The sequence below is a fragment of the Oryctolagus cuniculus genome, chromosome 11, assembly GCF_051225735.1.
Source record: "Oryctolagus cuniculus isolate XC-2025 breed Fujian yellow rabbit chromosome 11, ASM5122573v1, whole genome shotgun sequence".
Lineage (NCBI taxonomy): Eukaryota > Metazoa > Chordata > Mammalia > Lagomorpha > Leporidae > Oryctolagus > Oryctolagus cuniculus.
Window position 1 is genome coordinate 103,066,687 of NC_142877.1, and position 18,603 is coordinate 103,085,289.

Below are 18,603 nucleotides of genomic sequence, written 5' to 3' on the forward strand. Positions count from 1 at the left end.
TTTTTATAATTATTATTCTTCCTTAAAAGGAATATATTACTAATTTAGTTACTTTCTTCCAGTAACTTTCAGCTGAAATTTTGGTAAAATAAGCAATATCTACCTGAGTATTCTATTCTTATACCATAATTCCTAAATCAGAAAAAGATACAACAGAGAAAGAGAACTGTAGACCAATATCCCTGATGAACACAGATGCAAAAATCCTCAGCAAAATAGTAGCTAATCAAATCAAAGAATACATCAGAAAGACCATTCACACAGACAGAGTGGGATTATTTCTTGTATGCAGGGATGATTCAACATTCATGAATTAATCAATGTGATACATTACATTAATAAATTGAAGAATAAAAATCACATGGTTATTTCAATAGATGCAGAGAAAGCTTTTGATAAAATACAATATTCTCTCATGATGAAAACCTTAAGCAAATTAGGTAGAGAAGGGACATTCCTCAACACATTAGGTATAGAAGGGACATTCCTCAACACAATCAAGGCAATTTAATTTAATTCATAGTACCGAATGGGGAAAAGCTGGAAGCATGCCCCCTAAGATCTGGAACTAGACAAGGATGTCCACTCTCACCACTGCTATTTAATATAGTCCTGGAAGTTTTAGTCAGAGAAATTAGGCAAGAAAAACAAATTAAAGGGATACAAATTGGAAAGGAGGAAGTCAAACTATCCCTATTTGCAGATTACATGATTCTATATACAGGGGATCCAAAAGACTCTACTGAAAGACTATTGGAATTCATAAAAGAGTTTAGTAAAGTGGCAGGATATAAAATCAATGCAAAAAATCAATAGCCTTTTTATACACAGACAACGTCATGGCTGATAAGGAACTTTTAAGATCAATCCCACTCACAACAGCTACAAAAATAATTAAATACCTTGGAATAAATTTAACCAAGGATGTCAAAGATCTCTACAAAGAAAATTACAAAATACTAAGAAAGAAATAGAAGACATTTAAAAAATGGAAAAATCTTCCATGTTCATGAATTGCAACATATCATCAAAATGTACATATTACCAAAAACAATTTACAGATTCAATGCAATCCCAATTAAAATAGCAATGACATTCTTCTCAGATCAGGAAAAAATACTGAAATTCATATGGTAACACAAGAAACCTCAAATATTCTTATGGGTTATATTTCTCTTAAAAGTATTTTGACCCATAGTCTATGTTAGTCTGAATGAAGGATGCAAAATTTCTAGATATTAACTAAAAATAATACTTATTGGGGTAAGAGTTGTGGCATGGCAGGTAAAGCCACAGGTTAGGATATCCTGAGCCCATCCTGGACAGCTGATTAGTATCCTGGCTGCCTTGCTTCCAATCCAATTTCCTGCTACTGCATCCTAGGAAGCAGCAGATGTTGTCTCAAGTGCTGGGCCCTGCCACCCACATGGTAGACTTGGATGAATTTCCAAGCTACTGGCTTTGGTGTGGCCCAGCCCTGGCTGTTGTGGGCATTTGGGGAGTGAACTAGCAAATGGAAATCAATCAATCAATATCTCATCAAGTAGAAGGAAAAAGAAACATTTTCCAAAAATACTACTTATTAACAGGAAATTATGATCTCTCTCACCCTCTCTCTCAAACACAGACACACACACACACACACACACATAATACTAAGGGAATGCCATAATATTGTTATAAGTCAAATACCTGTTTGTGTGTGCTGGGGAGAGGCATGTGTTGGGGATTTAGGAGGTGAACCTACATTATGATCCTTCACAGCCTGTTTAAGCATTTCAACATTACACTCAAATTCATGTAACAACTCATTGGCCCATCCATTTTTTGTTTTGGTTGCATCACTAAAATACATCCAATGATTACAACTATCTCCTATAAAACAAATAACAGATATTTCAGTGAAAAGTGCACAATTTTCATTTATTCTATTATAGCAATGCTTCTAATAAAATTTAGTGATTTTTCTCAAGAAAGACGCTACTACTCTTTTTTTAAAAATTTTTTTTTTTTTTTTGACAGGTAGAGTGGACAGTGAGAGAGAGAGACAGAGAGAAAGGTCTTCCTTTGCTGTTGGTTCACCCTCCAATGGCTGCCACGGCCGGCACGCTGCGGCCGGCGCACCACGCTGATCCGATGGCAGGAGCCAGGTACTTATCCTGGTCTCCCATGGGGTGCAGGGCCCAAGCACTTGGGCCATCCTCCACTGCACTCCCTGGCCACAGCAGAGAGCTGGCCTGGAAGAGGGGCAACCGGGACAGAATCTGGCGCCCCGACTGGGACTAGAACCCGGTGTGCCGGCGCCGCAGGTGGAGGATTAGCCTAGTGAGCCGCGGCGCTGGCAAGACATTACTACTCTAAAACATGAGTAATACATTTACAGCATAGGGAAAAAGTATTAAAAGCAAATGGTCTGGAATGGTTTTTATCATGAACCCATCTTTGTGGGGCAGACATTTGGTACAGTGACTAAGACACCACTTGGGATGTCCACATTCTATTCAGGAGTAAATGGATTTGAGTCCTGGCTACACTCCTGATTCCAGCTGTCTGTGTACTCCGGGAGACAACACGTAATAGCTCAAGTAGTTGGATCTCTGTCATTCAAATGGGAAATCTGGTGGCCCTGGTCCAGCCTTAGTTGTCTTGGGCTTTTGGGGAGAGAATCAGCAGATGAGAGTTTTCTGTCTGTCTGAATGAATGAATCAATCAATGAATAAATAAATAAATACTATGGATTTTGCTGTAACTAAGAAAAGTACTAAGTTTATTAATTGATTAAGAAAATAAAATCTATTCTATGAAAATATTATCTCCCCAAATATGAACTATTTGCATAATTTAAAAATTTTAAGCTTATGTAAATAACTTACTAATCAGGAAGATAAGAAAAAAGACAAAGTCCTTGGAAAGAAAATCAGAAGAAATGCATAACCTTTAAATTCTGTCAGGTACTGATAAAGAAAGGATAAACACTGGTAGGTGGAAATGCATGAATATAAAAATTTTACCACTTCACATCATCTCTTGTTTTCTTATCTCTGTAAATTACAAAACAAAACCAGACATACCAGCAAAAAGTAGATGGGTGAAAGGTCAAACCATTTTTTGCTTTGGTATGTGGGATAAAAGAACCTATCAATACTTGATTTCTAAAGAGCCTATTAAATTTTATTGATAAAATTTAGAGAATATAAAAACAAAAAATTACTTGCTGGAATCCCTTAATTCTCCTTTGCTTTATACTCTTTCATGACTTTTAAATATATCATTTAAAATTCAAAACACATTAGTACATTTTTACTGCAACAAAATAGTGCAAATGCATGTCTGCTGATTTTTTAAAGCTTTAAACTAGTTATTTAGAAAGCTATCAATTTCTAACAATTATATTTTCTAGTAATCTACATGAACCTTGATATAAAATACGTGAATTAACTTCTGTGACAATTTTTTTAGCAAAATAAAACTGTCAGAGGAAAAATAATAAAAATGTCTTGGTCTCATTTCTTCTTGACAAATTAAAACAAAAGAAAACAAAAAATTAACTGGCTAAGTAATATTAAATTAACAATTAAATATTTTAAAGAAATTTTTATACACACCTGCTTTATGGTAAGGATAATAATCTATGGTTAGCTGTGTAAAAGAGAGTTGCATAGCACCCCCAGTGATACGTCTGTTTGAGTCTGGAGAAAAAACAGATGAAATTGAGAGAATAAAAGAGAAAAAATATTAAGTAAATATTTGAAAACACTTATTACTAAAAGTCTTCATCATACTTAGACTCCAAGAAGTGATTTACCATCTCTCTTTTATCACATATGATACAGTAAGAATTTTAGGAAATGCAAATCAATATGTTTTTAGTGAGCTCCTGTTATTCCAAGGTACTGGGCTAAATAAAAGGTAAGCACACAAGAACAGTAGGATCTATGTCCTCTTAGCGCTTACAGACAGTAATAGCAGAACTTTTGTACTTAAGGTCTACCCATGTACCAGGAATTCTTTTACATACTTTAGGTACTTATTTGATTTTTGTAACAATCTCATTAGAGAGGTATTATGATTCTCCTTATTTTCTAGATAAGGAAACTGAGGAACAATGAAACTAGGTTAACAGGCAAAGATCACATAGCTAGTTAAGTGCAGAGCTAGTATTTGAACCCAGGAAATTTTAACCATTTCAGTGTAACATCTTTTTTTTTTTTTTTTTTTTTTGACAGGCAGAGTGGACAGTGAGAGAGAGAGACAGAGAGAGAAAGGTCTTCCTTTTTGCCGTTGGTTCACCCTCCAATGGCCGCCGCTGCAGCCGGCGCACCGCGCTGATCCTGGCAGGAGCCAGGAGCCAGGTGCTTTTCCTGGTCTCCCATGGGGTGCAGGGCCCAAGCACCTGGGCCATCCTCCACTGCACTCCCTGGCCATAGCAGAGAGCTGGCCTGGAAGAGGGGCAACCGGGACAGAATCCGGCGCCCCAACCGGGACTCGAACCCGGTGTGCCGGCGCCGCAAGGTGGAGGATTAGCCTATTGAGCCACGGCGCCGGCTCTCAGTGTAACATCTTGCCTATGAGGAAATTGAGTCTATGAGGTTAGGTAAATTGTTCAAAGTCACCTTGCTATAATAAGATCAAAAGAAAATATAAACAAATATATGCATAGGTATACATTCCCACTATTAATCTGTATACTCCAATTTATCTTCCTTTGTACAATTTCTAGTACAAATATACAATCTGTTAACCTAACATCTTTGGAGCCAAATGTTTCAGAGTATTTTAGATTTTATTAATAGTGTAAAGATATAGAGTATATCATGCAATACTCTCAGTAGTTTCTGAGGTATCACTTAATAGTGAAAGATAGTAATTCCGTGGCAAAACGGATGTACATTTACACTAAGTGGTTAAAATAAAGATAATAAATAACAATGTACTGGTTTCAAGTCAGGTTTTATTGTAAATGATTTCTCAGAAACTTGCAAAGAAAGATTTTAGAGTCTTTTGAGTTTCAGAACAGCAAAGAAGCAATAAAGACTGTACCATAAGAGAGATGTTTTAGTGCTAGCTTTTTCTGCTTCAATGAAATCATTCAGCTTATTCTATGCGAGCATTTGTTATTTAATCACTCTTTATTAGAGTGAGGGATATTAAAGAGTTTAGAAAATACCTAAATAAAAATGAAAAAATGCTTGTCATTTAACCATGATCATTTTGTTACTTAACCTCATTTTGTTACTTCAGTTGTTTTTTTGGATTTTTTCAAATCATTATAGCAGAAGATGCCAACCATAAGCCAAATGACACAAAAGTGAACAAAGGGAAAGAAAACAAATCCCTCTGCAAATCCCAAATCTTCAGCATTATCCCTCCACTTTTATGTAGTAGCTGATATCTAGCTGCCCTGTCTGATGAACATATGGCAACTTCTACAGTTCAGTATCCCAGTTCTCAATATTCATTTTTACAGCTTTAAAAATCAAGCTGTATTACATGAAGCTCCTGGCTTCAGTTCCTGCCCAACTCTGGCTGCTGTGGGTATTCGGGGAGTTAGCAACATTTTTCATAGATTCTGATTCAGGTCTGAAGTACACAGGTCAAATATCTCCATTTTACAAAGATCCCCAACTTGATTCTAATGCTGACCAAAGTTTAAGAACCATTATTTTTGATGTAGGCCCAACAGCTGTATATAACCCCTACCACCCTCAACACCTGTGGGCCAGAGACACTCACCAATAGAGAAACAGAAATGCTGAGCACCTAGATTAAAGAACCACACATTTACAAAGTGACCAAGAAGCTGTTGTTGCATCTGTTGCCTGTGTCTACTAATAAGGAAAAATAAGAGAAAAAAAAAAACCTAAAAGAAAGAAAAAAAATTTTCTAGTGGAATTTAGCTTCCTAATCAAATTTTGAGAGGAGAAGAGAGGGGAATACAAAATGTTAAATAGTCATAGTTGTGCTTAAATGCACACAGGCCCAGAAATATACAGATAAACTAAAATGTTGAAAACATATTTATAAGTAATATTAGGCTAAAATTTAATTTATGAATAATTCAACATTAATTGAAAGGCAAATCCAGGATTTCATCCAAGTATATTTATTCAATCTTTAATTATTTTTTAACATAATTTTACTGTTAGGATCGATAGCAAATAATTAAGTAAGCTTAAGTACTCGTTTCTAAAGCAGAGTAAAATTTTATACCAATATATAATGCTTCAAATTATATTTTTCAAGTAATAGGCATTTAGAATGGCAGTTAAGACACCCATGTGGGAGTCGGCACTGTGGCATAGTAGGTTAAGCCTCTGCCTGCAGCACTGGCATCCCACAAGAGCACTGGTTCCATCCTGGCTGCTCCACTTCCCATCCAGTTCTCTGGTATGGCCTGCGAGAGCCCTGAAACACAGCCCAAGTCCTTGGGTTCCTGTACCCACATAGGAGACCCAAAAGAAGCTCCTGGCTACAGGCTTCAGATCATCCCAGCTCTGGTGGCATTTGGGAAGTGAACCAATGAATGGAAGACTTGTCTCTCTGTCTCTACCTCTGTCTGTAACTCTGCCTCTCAAATAAATAAATAAATAAATCTTAAAAAAAAAGATATCTATGTCCCACAGAGTATCTGCATTCCATTCCCTGCTCTGACTCCTGAGTCTAGCTTCCTGCTAAGGCAGATTTGGAGAGACAGAAGGGATGGCCCAAGTAATTGGGTTCCTGTCAATTATCTGGGACACCTATATTTCATTTTCAGCTCATGGCTTCAGTCCCAGCCCAATCTAGGCCACAGTGAGCACTGGGGAGTGAGCCAGCAGATGAGAGCTCTCCTTCTCTAGCTATCTTTCTGTCTCTGAAATCAATCAATAAAATTGTAACTATCATTTACACATTCTCATAAATGATAGAATTATGACAAATTATCTTATACTACATAATATATAAATAATCCAATTTGTAGTCAATTCTAGAAAAAACAAAATAATTTGAAATAAGCAGGCCTTATTACCTTTTTCTTTAGCATGAATGTCATCACAGATATGTAGATCCAAGTGAGAAATCACTAAATGATGGGAGGTTTCTTTAACATCAAAGTCATTGAACAGCTTCACAATTGCATCGTTTAGATCAGGAGCATTTGAAGCCTGTGGTGTCTTCACTTGCTGGGTAGATGGGGTTACTGTAGAGCTCTAAAAGAATTTAAAATTGTATTATCATTATGAAATTATATATTTTATATTTTATATAAATATTTTCTGTAGTGAAGTCAGAAAAATAAGTATAATACATTTCCTTTCATGTCAATAATTTACTTTCCTAAGTTATTTTTCTGCATTATATGAGAATAAAATGAAAAATTTTTAAACTGGAGAATGATACGTAATTGGCATATGAATCCAATGTTTTAGTAAATATATGAATAGTTATATTTATGGTTCTTATTTTAGAAAATATAGTTATTAACTATAAAGGGCAACTTATTTGAATGCTATTAGTTATAGATATTAAAAGGAAAGCAAATGTAGGCCCTGCATTCACTGTTATAAAATCTGCAGAAATAATTCGTTTCAGGGTTGGTGCTGTAATGTAGCAGGTAAAGCAATGCGGGTATCCCATATGGGCACTGGTTTGAGTCTTGGCTTCTCCACTTCTAATCCAGCTCCCTGCTAATGTGCTTGGGAAAGCAGCAAGAAGATAGCCCAACCATGTGGGAGATCCAGTAGAAGCTCCTGATTCCTGACTTCGGCCTGGCCCAGCCCCAGTCATTGCTCCCATTTGGGGAGTGAACCAGTGGATGGATCTCTCTCTGTCTCTTCCTCTAACTCATAAATAAATAAATAAATACATAAATCATTTTTTAAAAAAAGAAAAATAATTTGCTTTTTCATAAAAGCCCTGGGTGACATTACTTAGAAAAGTAAGTGCTTTGGTATTTCTCTGTCATAAGAAATGGGATATGACCTTTGAACATATATATCTGAAGAAACCAGAAAGCAGAAGGAATAAACAGGCTGTGAATTCAAGTATTTTAAAGAGAAAAAGCATAGAACACTCCACTGAATAGTAAAGATACTCTTGAACCTCTTACAGACTAAAATGAATGTATCCACAGGTATACTGTGAAATGATATGAAATATGAAACACAGAACTATACATGAAAATTTGGTAATAATTATTAAAATCAATACCAAATTTTCTAGTTAAAATTACCAACTTTCAGAGTTAGAAAATTTAATAAAATACAGGTATTCATGGAAAATCAAAGTATATGTATACAGTGTGGATTATCTATTAAGAACTACAATCAATGGCATGCATTTTGGCACAGTGGTAACTGCTGCTTAACCAGCATCCTATATTAGAGCACCAGTTTTAAGTTTTGGCTGCTCCACTTCCAATTCAACTTCCTGATAACGTACCTGGAAAAACAGGAGAAGACAGCTCAAGTGCTTAGGACTCGGATTTGGGGAGTGAACCAGTAGATGGAAGGTCGGTCTCTCTCTCTCTCTCTCTCTCTCTCCATCCTATGACTCCCTCTCTTTCAGTTACTCTTTTAAATATATACATATATATATACATATATACACACAATAATCACATTGTAAATGAACTGCAAAGTATACTTAGTAAACAAGAATCTCTCAAGGAAAATTACTGGGGTACACAGTAACTACTGGAAGTAGGCATTGTGTTACAGTTAAGTTGTATCTTGGGAAGTTCACATCCCACGTCAGAGTGCCAGTTCCAGTCCTAGCTACTCTGTTTCTGATCCAGCTCCCTACTAATGCACCTGGGAAGCAAAGTATGATGGCCTAACCACTTGGGTCATAGCCATACACATGGGAGGCCAAGATAGCGTCATTGGCTCCTGGCTTCAGCCTGGGCCAGCCCCTGCTATTGTGGCCATTTGGGTAGTAAGCCAGCTCTCTGTCACTCTGCCTTTCAAATAAATGAATTTTATTTGAACTTTTAAAAAATATGAAATACAGTTAAAACTTTTAAAAACTTTTAAAAAATATGAAATACAGTTAAAACTTTTAAATTCCAAGGGCTCAAGCAAAACTATTAAATTTTATTGTTAAATTGACTTCCATCAGAAAAGTGACTTTTTCTCAGGTTTTTTTCCATCTATGCTCAAAGCTTCAACAGACTAGTATTTACGATGGTACTACAGTAATCCTTATTTGTGAGGGAGAATTTAAGATTGTCCTCCTGTTGGAGATCTAAGCTTATGCTACTGACATCCTAAATGGGTGCCTGCATCCCATATGGGTGCACGCTTGTGTGTTCATGTCCTAGCTGCTCCTCATCCAATCCAGCTCTCTGCTTATGGCTTAGGAAAGCAGCGAACAGCCCAAGTGCTTGGACCCCTGCACCCATGTGGGAGACTCAGAAGAAAATCCTGGCTCCTGGCTTCAGATAGGCCCAGCTCTGGCCGTTGTGGCCAACTGGAGAATGAACCAGCAGAAGGAAGACTCTCTTTCCATCTGTAACTCTGCCTTTCAAATAAATAAATAAAATCTTAAAAAAAAAAAAAAAAAAAAAACCAACCTGTCATTCTCTACTTCCATTGGCTCTCAGAGACCTATTGAAAATGTTCAAATTCCTCAACATATAACACTTTTCATGGCTAAAACAGGCCACCTGTTCAGTGAAACTATTCTTTTCCCAAATTTAAAAATCAGATCTCTTTAAGGATTCTGAAGATATCTCATTGCTATTTATTGGTAGAATTATACAAGTTCCACCATCAATTCTTAATTTGCTTTTAAAAATTTAAGTACTGGAAAACTGTTCACGTGAATAAATACTGGAATCAAGAGTTTGATTCAGCAGAGCAATTCTTTGGATTCATTGAAGTTACAAGCTAGAATTCACAAAGTGATCTAATATAAAACATTAATCTTCTGTTGTGGCGCAGTGGCTTAAGCTACCATTTGTAAAGCAGGCATCCTGTATAAGTGACAGATCAAGTCCTGCTTGTTCCACTTCTCACCCAGCTCCAGCTAAAGTGCCTGGAAAGTCAGCAGAAGGTGGCTTGAGTACTTGGGCCCCTACCAGCTACACAGGAGACCTGGATGGACTTTCAAGCTCTTGGCTTTCTCCTGGCTCAGCTCCAGCCGCTGTGGCTATTTGCAGAATGAAAGAGCAGATGGAATCTCTCTCACATGCCTGTGCACTCTCTGTAACTCTACCTTTCAAATAAATATAAAAACAAATCTTTGTAAACAGAAAATATATAGTTCTAATGATCTAAACAGCTGACAATAATCAGATTCTCCCTCAACTGTGTTGAAAGGAAAGAAATAGAAATTACTTGACATGGTACTTGGTTAGTAGAGTCATTAATATCTGACAAGTATAGCCATATTTTTTTTTTAAGATTCATTTATTTGAAAGTCAGAGTTACACAGAGAAAGAAGGAGAGTTAGAGAGAGAGAGAGAGAGAGAGAGATCTTCCATTCACTAGTTCACTCTCCAACTGGCTGCAACGGCCAGAGTTGTGATCAAAAGCCAGGAGCCAGGAACTTCTTCTGGGTCTTCCCACTTGGGTGCAGGGGCCCAAGGACTTGGGCCATCTTCTACTGCTTTCCCAGGCCATAGAAGAGAACTGGATTGGAAGTGGAGCAGCCGGGTCTTGAACCGGCGCCCATATGAGATGCTGGCACTGCAGGCAGCCGCTTTACCTGCTATGCCACAGCCATATTTCAAATTGCCTCTCTCATTTCCTGGAGGGTTTTCTTTCTTTTTTTCGTTTCTTTTTTTTTTTTTTTCCCCACCTCTCCTGAAAAATCCATAATAGACAGCGGACAGTAAGAAGAATACCATTCATTTATAGGTAGGATAAAAATAATTATGGAAATGGAGAGCCAGTCTGACATCTTGACATCAACATATTCTCAGGCGGATCAAGTTTAAGAAAGAGCATACATTAAAGTGGACAATACGAGACCGGCGCCGCAGCTCACTAGGCTAATCCTCCGCTGGCACACCGGGTTCTAGTCCCGTTCGGGGCGCCGGATTCTGTGCCGGTTGCCCCTATTCCAGGCCAGCTCTCTGCTGTGGCCAGGGAGTGCAGTAGAGGGTGGCCCAAGTGCTTGGGCCCTGCACCCCATGGGAGACCAGGAGAAGCACCTGGCTCCTGGCTTCGGATCAGCGTGGTGCGCCGGCCACAGCGCGCTGCCCGCGGCGGCCATTGGAGGGTGAACCAACAGCAAAAAGGAAGACCTTTCTTCCTGTCTCTCTCTATCCACGCTGCCTGTCAAAAAATAAATAAATAAAGTGGACAATATGGAATTTAATCTCCTTTAAAACACAAAATGTGAAAAGCTGTACTGTATCTTCAGAGACATAATTTATCTCACTCCTACTAAATATATTGCTCTAGTAAAACCAAGCTCATTTTTAATCAGAAAATACCATGTTCTCTACAACCACCATACTTTCTCAGATTCTATTTTCTCTTCTGAAATTCCTTTCTCCCAATCTGCCTATGAACTTAAGTTCATTATTTTCTTGGTGAAACATTTCCAAACTCTGCAAGCAATTAATTAAACGTTTCTGTGCTTCCATAGTTTTTTTTTTTTTTTTTAAAGATTTATTTATTTATTTATTTGAAAAGCAGAGGCAGAGACAGAGAGCACGATCTTTCATCTGCTGGTTCATTCCCCAAATGGCTGCAATGGCTGGAGCTGAGCCAATCCGAAGTTAGGAGCCCGGAGCTTCTTCCAGGTCTCCCAGGCAGATGCAGAGTCCCTTTGGCCATCTTCCACTGCTTTCCCAGGGCATGGAAGAGAGCTGGGTCTCAAACCGGCAACCATATGGGATGCCGATACTGCAGGTGGTGGCTTTACCCAGTTACGCCACACAGCTGGTCCTGCTTCTTCAGTTCTTATACCTCTTCCTTTTTCACACTGATATTTATGTCAAACTGCAATATTTTATAATTGACTCCCTATTACACTCTTTTTTTTTTTTTTTTGACAGGCAGAGTGGACAGTGAGAGAGAGAGAGAGAGAGAGACAGAGAGAAAGGTCTTCCTTTGCCGTTAGTTCACCCTCCAATGGCCGCCGCGGCCGGCGAGCTGCGGCTGGTGCACTGCGCTGATCCGAAGGCAGGAACCAGGTACTTCTCCTGGTCTCCCACGGGGTGCAGGGCCCAAGCATTTGGGCCATCCTCCACTGCACTCCCTGGCCACAGCAGAGAGCTGGCCTGGAAGAGGGGCAACCAGGACAGAATCTGGCGCCCCGACCGGGACTAGAACCCGGTGTGCCGGCGCCGCAAGGCGGAGGATTAGCCTAGTGAGCTGCGGCACCGGCCTCCTACTATACTCTTAAGATCCTTGAGGATAGAATTACACAACATTTATTTTTAACATCATGCATCTTACAACACAGCAGCAGGAAGAAAATAATGCCAATTTGATAGTCACTGAAAGACTAGAATTCATGCCATTTTCAGGTACCACGCATGACTACCAATCAAAAACCTGTATATCTGAGATGTATTACTGTTTCAAATAAAGCAGCTTCATAGAAGTATAGTTTTATAACATCTCCTAACTTTTTATTAGGCATAGATATAAAAATTTGCACTTTCTATAAAATTCTCAGATATTACTCATTGCAGTTGTCCCTGAACTTCTAACAAAGATCTTGCAGAGGTCAGCCTTGTGGTACAGTAGGTTAAGCTGCTGGCTGCAAAACTGGCATCCCATATGGGTGCCAGTTCTAATCCCGGCTGCTTCTGCTTCCCATCCATCTCCTTGCTAATGCACCCTGGAAAGCAGCAGAAGATGGCCTAATAAGTGCTTGCGCTCCTGCAGCCACATGGGAAAACCAGATGGAGTTCCAGGCTCCTGGTTTTGGTCTGGCCCAGCCCAGGCAATGCAGCTATTTGGAGAATGAACTGACAGAAGATCCCTTTCTCTCCCTCTCTCTTCTCTCTGTAACTCTGTCTTTCAAATGAAACAAAAATTAAAAATGATCTTGCATTAGCACTCAGAATTTAGTATTGGGAAGGACCAAAAACCTTTCGTCTCTTCAAACCAGTAATGCTTTTAAATTAAAAAGTGATAATCTAATAGCTCATTATGTGCCACCACCTTTGTGCCCTAACCATCAGAGAACTGTAACAGAAGTTCTGTATTCAACATTAGCAATTCTCCACAGCTTTAGCTCTCTGCACCATTAATTCTCATACATCTCTTAAGTACTATTATCCAGATTTTAATTCTATTTGCCTTTACTTTAGCAGGTTGAAAACTGTATTTTAACTGGATGGAAAAAGGAATTATAACATCAAATCCTTTTTTAAAATAAATTCAAAATGCAGAAAAACGGGGGGGGGGGAGGGACTGGGGAGAGAGCATGCACACTAGCACAAAAAATGTATCCATTGTTTCACTCTCCAAATGCCTATAATGGCCATGTCTGAGCCATGCTGAAGAAAGGATCTGGGACTCAAGATGGGTGTCTGCATGGATAGTCAAAACCCAATAACTGAGCCATCATCTACTGCCTCCCAGGGTCTGCAATAGGAGGAAGCTAGAGTAGAGTCAGAGCTAAGAATCAAACTCAGGCATTCCAATAGAGGATGCAAGCGTCTTAACCAGTAGGCCAAAAGCCTGCCCTTAATATCAAATATTTTTGTCAATAATCTAGTATCTACTACAGATTTCCAAATAAAATAAACACTATATAGACAAATACTACTACATTTACTGTTTTCATTTAGATAGCATGTAAAATTATTCAGTCAATAAGAGATTTAGATAGAGAAGATTATTAGACTCAAAGCCTTATAATCTATTTCACATAAAGAAAATACCAACTAACCATTATGATTTTTAAACTATGAGAGTACTATTGAAACTCTGTGAGAAATGAAATTAAAAGCTAGGCTTATTTTGGTGCAAAAAATCTTTGAAATCCATGTGTTTTTTCATCGTAAATATTTTCCATGAACTTTAAAAAAATCCTTCATATTGACATGTAAAGAAAATCTTTTCCTGTTAATTTTATAGCATACCTGTGTAGGTTCAGGAGCCATACTCTTCCTTTGTTCTGTTGATTTTTCTATTGCTTCACTAAGAGATTTTGCGTATTGTACCATAGCCTTCAACTGGGAATCCGTTAAAACCCACAATAAGTCATCAAGTATTAGAACTAACTTTGTTGCTATGACATTGCAATCCTTTAACTGTCAGAAAAAAAAAGATATAGAAAATTAAGCCAAGAAACTTTATCAAATGTATTTGTTATACTAAACGAGTTCAAGGTTTTTGAATGGACTTATATATATATATCTATATTTTTTTTTTTGAGAGGCAGAGTGGACAGTGAGAGAGACAGAGAGAAAGGTCTTCCTTTGCTGTTGGTTCACCCTCCAATAGCCGCCGCGGCCGGCGCGCTACAGCCGGCGCACTGCACTGATCCGAAGGCAGGAGCCAGGTAGTTATCCTGGTCTCCCATGGGGTGCAGGGCCCAAGTACTTGGGCCATCCTCCACTGCACTCCCTGGCCACAGCAGAGAGCTGGCCTGGAAGAGGGGCAACCGGGACATAATCTAGCGCCCCGACCGGAACTAGAACCCGGTGTGCCGGCGCCGCGAGGCGGAGGATTAGCCTAGTGAGCCCTGGCGCCAGCCCTGGACTTAAATATTCATTCAACAAATCTCCTCATACTGGAAATAAAACAGAAGCAAATTCCTGTACTTTTTAACAAGTAGAGATTATACAAAACACACATAATTAAATTTTGCATTTAGAGCTGACACCTGTATTAATTCTACTCATTCTGGTAGTAAAGGGGGCATTAAAATTAATTAAAACGAAAATGCCAGTTTAATCACACTTCACAATATCTGTGTAAACTACTATAAATCCGAAAAAAATTTTCCAATTAAACTTGGCAGTTATTTGTGTTGATAATACAAAGCATATTGTGAGACTTTATTTGAGCTATAACTTAAAAAAGTCAGGAGTTCTTCACTAGCTTTTATCACAAACCATAGCAGATTCTTAATCTGTTATCCAAAAGTAACTACTTTCTCCATTCATCTAAATTGCCAGTCATAACATAATTAGCTATTAGAGATAATAATTTTGGATACTAGCAATGAAGATTTTGCTGTTTATCTATTCATAAGCAAAATTCAAAAAGAGAAATGAAATTCTAAGACAGTAAATATTTAATACATATTTGGCAACTGAAAAATTATTCAATTTGTCAAAACTAAATCCTTGAAAACTTAAATATTACATCTGAAAGATTGAGGAATGTTTTAGTTACACTTTCTACAAATATTGCTTGGAGCATTATATCACATTTTATTTTACATTTCTTATATATATATTTATGTACATGCATATATGTATATATGTACATATATATAGTAGAATGCAATATTTTAGAGAAAAAAATTACTTAAAACTTTCCATCAATTCCAAAAGATAATACATGAATCAAAAAGGCAATGTGGACATACGCCGGAGATTTCCAAGATGGCAAAATAGGGAGTGAGCTTACTGCTCTAGTCTAGAAGATAGAGAGTTTAAAAAAAAAGTGGAGAGTGCAATCTCAGGGAATTGTTAGGGAGAAAACTACAGAGGAAACTCCAAGCCAATTAGAAGGACACTGTGGATCTACATAGAGGGTGTACACATGCACAACTCAGGACCCCAGCAGCCCAGAGCCTCAGCATCAGCTTTGGAGGGTGAGGTGAGACCAGATTGCAGCAGCCCAAGCCACTGTAAGAGCCTGGCATGAATCTGCATGCATCACTGTGGGAGATACTGTAACTGTCAACCTAGAGGGAAAAAAAAGGTTGGGAGCACATTTCTCTCTCCCTGACCACCTGGCACAGTCATTCTGTAAAGTAAGAGGGAGGGAGCCATTTTGGAGATACATAACAGCTGCACCAGCTTGTGTCCGTGTGTCCAAGCAAATAGCTGAGAGGAGATGCCCAAGTCTAGCTGGGAGAAATTGACAGGAGGCTGGGCACTCACGACTGTGGGAGCCTTGTGTGCTGCAACTGTAAAAACACTGTGGCTGTGTGGGAGGGCCAAGGATGTGCTGGATCTCAGGGCAGTCACGGTGGGCAGTTCCACATGCTCAGGGCTCCCTAATTGCCCGGTGAATGTCACTGATGCTAAATCAGTGCTCATACTGAGAACTGCACAGATCCTTTGGTTCTTGTGGCAGTGCAGATGATGGCTAGCACCCAGGCACTAGTCTCCTAGAAGGAGAGGAGGAAAGCGTGAGGTGACCACAACAAAGCTTCTTTTTATCAGAGGGGAGTGAACCCTCTGACTAAAAAAAAAGGGAGAGAGAGATTTACCACACCCAATTTGGGTGTCACCTTGGACACCCTCTCACCCTGAAGCACTGAACAGATCTCCCTGGCTACACCTACCACACACCTCTGGGTATTCACTGAAAGAGCTGATACTCCACTGAGCCACAGAGGAATAGTCCAAAGATAAAAGCCATCACAGGGGAAAAAGAAAAAAACAAAACCAACAAGCATCTCCATAAATGCAGAAATTCAAGAAACAAGAATAAGGAATACAAAATGACACTCCTAAAGGAATACAACACTTCAATACTAGAATGTGAAAATGAAAAGATTCAAGAAATGTCAGAAACGGAATTCAGAAAGGATCGTAGGATTACTTAGGAGTAATCTGAAGCAAATCCACAAATCAAAGAAATCTATACATAATATTTTTCCATAAAATTGTGATTTTTAAAGAGAAATCAAAATAAAATATTAGAAATGAAGAATTCAATAAAACAAATAAAAAATGCAGTAGAAAGCCTTAACAGACTCGGTAAGGCAAAAGATTAGAAGACCAATCTGTGGAAATTTAACAGTCAGACCAAGAAAAAAAAAGAATAAATTAGAAAATTAGAAAATAGAATTGGAGATTTATAGGATACTATCAAATGACCCAGCATATGGGTCTTAGGAGTTCCTGAAGGCATGAAAAGAGAGAATGGATTAGAAGACCTTTTTTAGTAAATTAATTACAGAAAACTTACCTAATTCAAAAAAACAAAGGACAGTCAAGTACAGGAAGCACATAGAACTCCTAATAGATATGATCAGAAAAGATCTTCACCACAACACATCGTAATCAAACTCTCCACAGTAAAACATAAAGAAAATATTCTAAAATATGCACAAGAGAAACACCACATTACTTTCAGAGGATTTCCAATTAAACTCACAGTGGAATTCTCATCAGAAACCCTATAGGCTAGGAGAGAATGGTAATATATATTCCAAGTCTTAAGAGAAAAGAACTTTAAACCCAGAAACTATACCATGCAAAGCTCTCATTTATGAATGAAGGTGAAATAAAGACCTTCCTTGACAAACAGAAATTGAAAGAATTTGTTACCATCTGTCCAAGCCTGCAGAAGATGCTTAGGGATATGATGCACACAGAAACACAGAAAGATGGTCATCAGTACAGAAGAAGGCAAAGGAAGGAAATCTCCCAAGAAATGTACAAAGGAAATCCAGAGTTAAAAATAAGAATATTTATGGAAAAATGGCAGGGCAAAGTTGTTACTTATCAATAGTCACCTTGAATGTAAATAGTCTCAACTCTCCAGTTAAAAGACACACATTGGCTGAATGGACTAAAAGACAAAATCCATCTATTTGCTGCCTACAAGAAACACATCTGACCAACAAAGATACACACAGACTGAAAGTAAAAGGATGGAAAAAGATATTCCATGATAAAAGAAACCAAAAAAAGCTGGCATAGCTATCCTAATATCAGACAAATTAGACTTTAATATAAAACCTTTTTTTTTTTTTTTTGACAGGCAGAGTGGACAGTGAGAGAGAGAGAGACAGAGAGAAAGGTCTTCCTTTTGCTGTTGGTTCACCCTCCAATGGCTGCCGTGGCCGGCGCACCATGCTGATCCGAAGCCAGGAGACAGGTGCTTCTCCTGGTCTCCCATGTGGCTGCAGGGCCCAAGCACTTGGGACATCCTCCACTGCACTCCCGGGCCATAGCAGAGAGCTGGCCTAGAAGAGGGGCAACCGGGACAGAATCCGGTGCCCGGACTGGGACTAGAACCCGGTGTGCCGGCGCCACAAGGTGGAGGATTAGCCTATTGAGCCGCCGCGCTGGCTGATATAAAACCTTTTAAATGAGACAAAGAAAAACACTATGTAATGATTAAGGGATCAAATCAACAGGAGGATGTAACTATTATAAACATATATGCACCTAATTACAGGGCACCTGGCTATTTAAAACAAACGTTAAGGGATCTAAAGGGAGACATAGCCTCTAATAAAATAGTTATGGGAGATTTCAATACCCCACTTTCAGTAATGAACAGATTAAACAGATAGAAAATCAGAAATGAAACAACAGGGCTAATCGACCAAATGGACCTAACAGGTATCTACAGAATTTTTCATCCTACAGTCTAAGAATATACATTCTTCTCACTAGTGCATGGAACTTTATCTAGGATTGGCCACATGCTAGGCCATAAAGCAAGTCTCAGCAATTTCACAGTAATCAGAATCATGCCATGCATCTTCCCTGATGACAATGTAATGAAGCTGGAA

General features: G+C 38.5%; 1 protein-coding gene across 2 annotated transcripts in view; it reads right to left on the minus strand.

Moving 5' to 3' along the window:
- The window catches only part of BLTP3B (bridge-like lipid transfer protein family member 3B), a 135,635-nt gene that overhangs the window by 49,922 nt on the left and 67,110 nt on the right, over positions 1 to 18,603 (minus strand). For both annotated transcript variants that reach the window (XM_008256938.5, XM_070052743.2), the window contains 4 exons: positions 14,033 to 14,203; positions 7,010 to 7,190; positions 3,606 to 3,689; positions 1,693 to 1,875 (listed from right to left, as the gene is read on the minus strand). In XM_008256938.5, the coding sequence (XP_008255160.3) occupies positions 1,693 to 1,875; positions 3,606 to 3,689; positions 7,010 to 7,190; positions 14,033 to 14,203 (619 nt within the window). The remainder of the gene's footprint in view (positions 1 to 1,692; positions 1,876 to 3,605; positions 3,690 to 7,009; positions 7,191 to 14,032; positions 14,204 to 18,603) is intronic.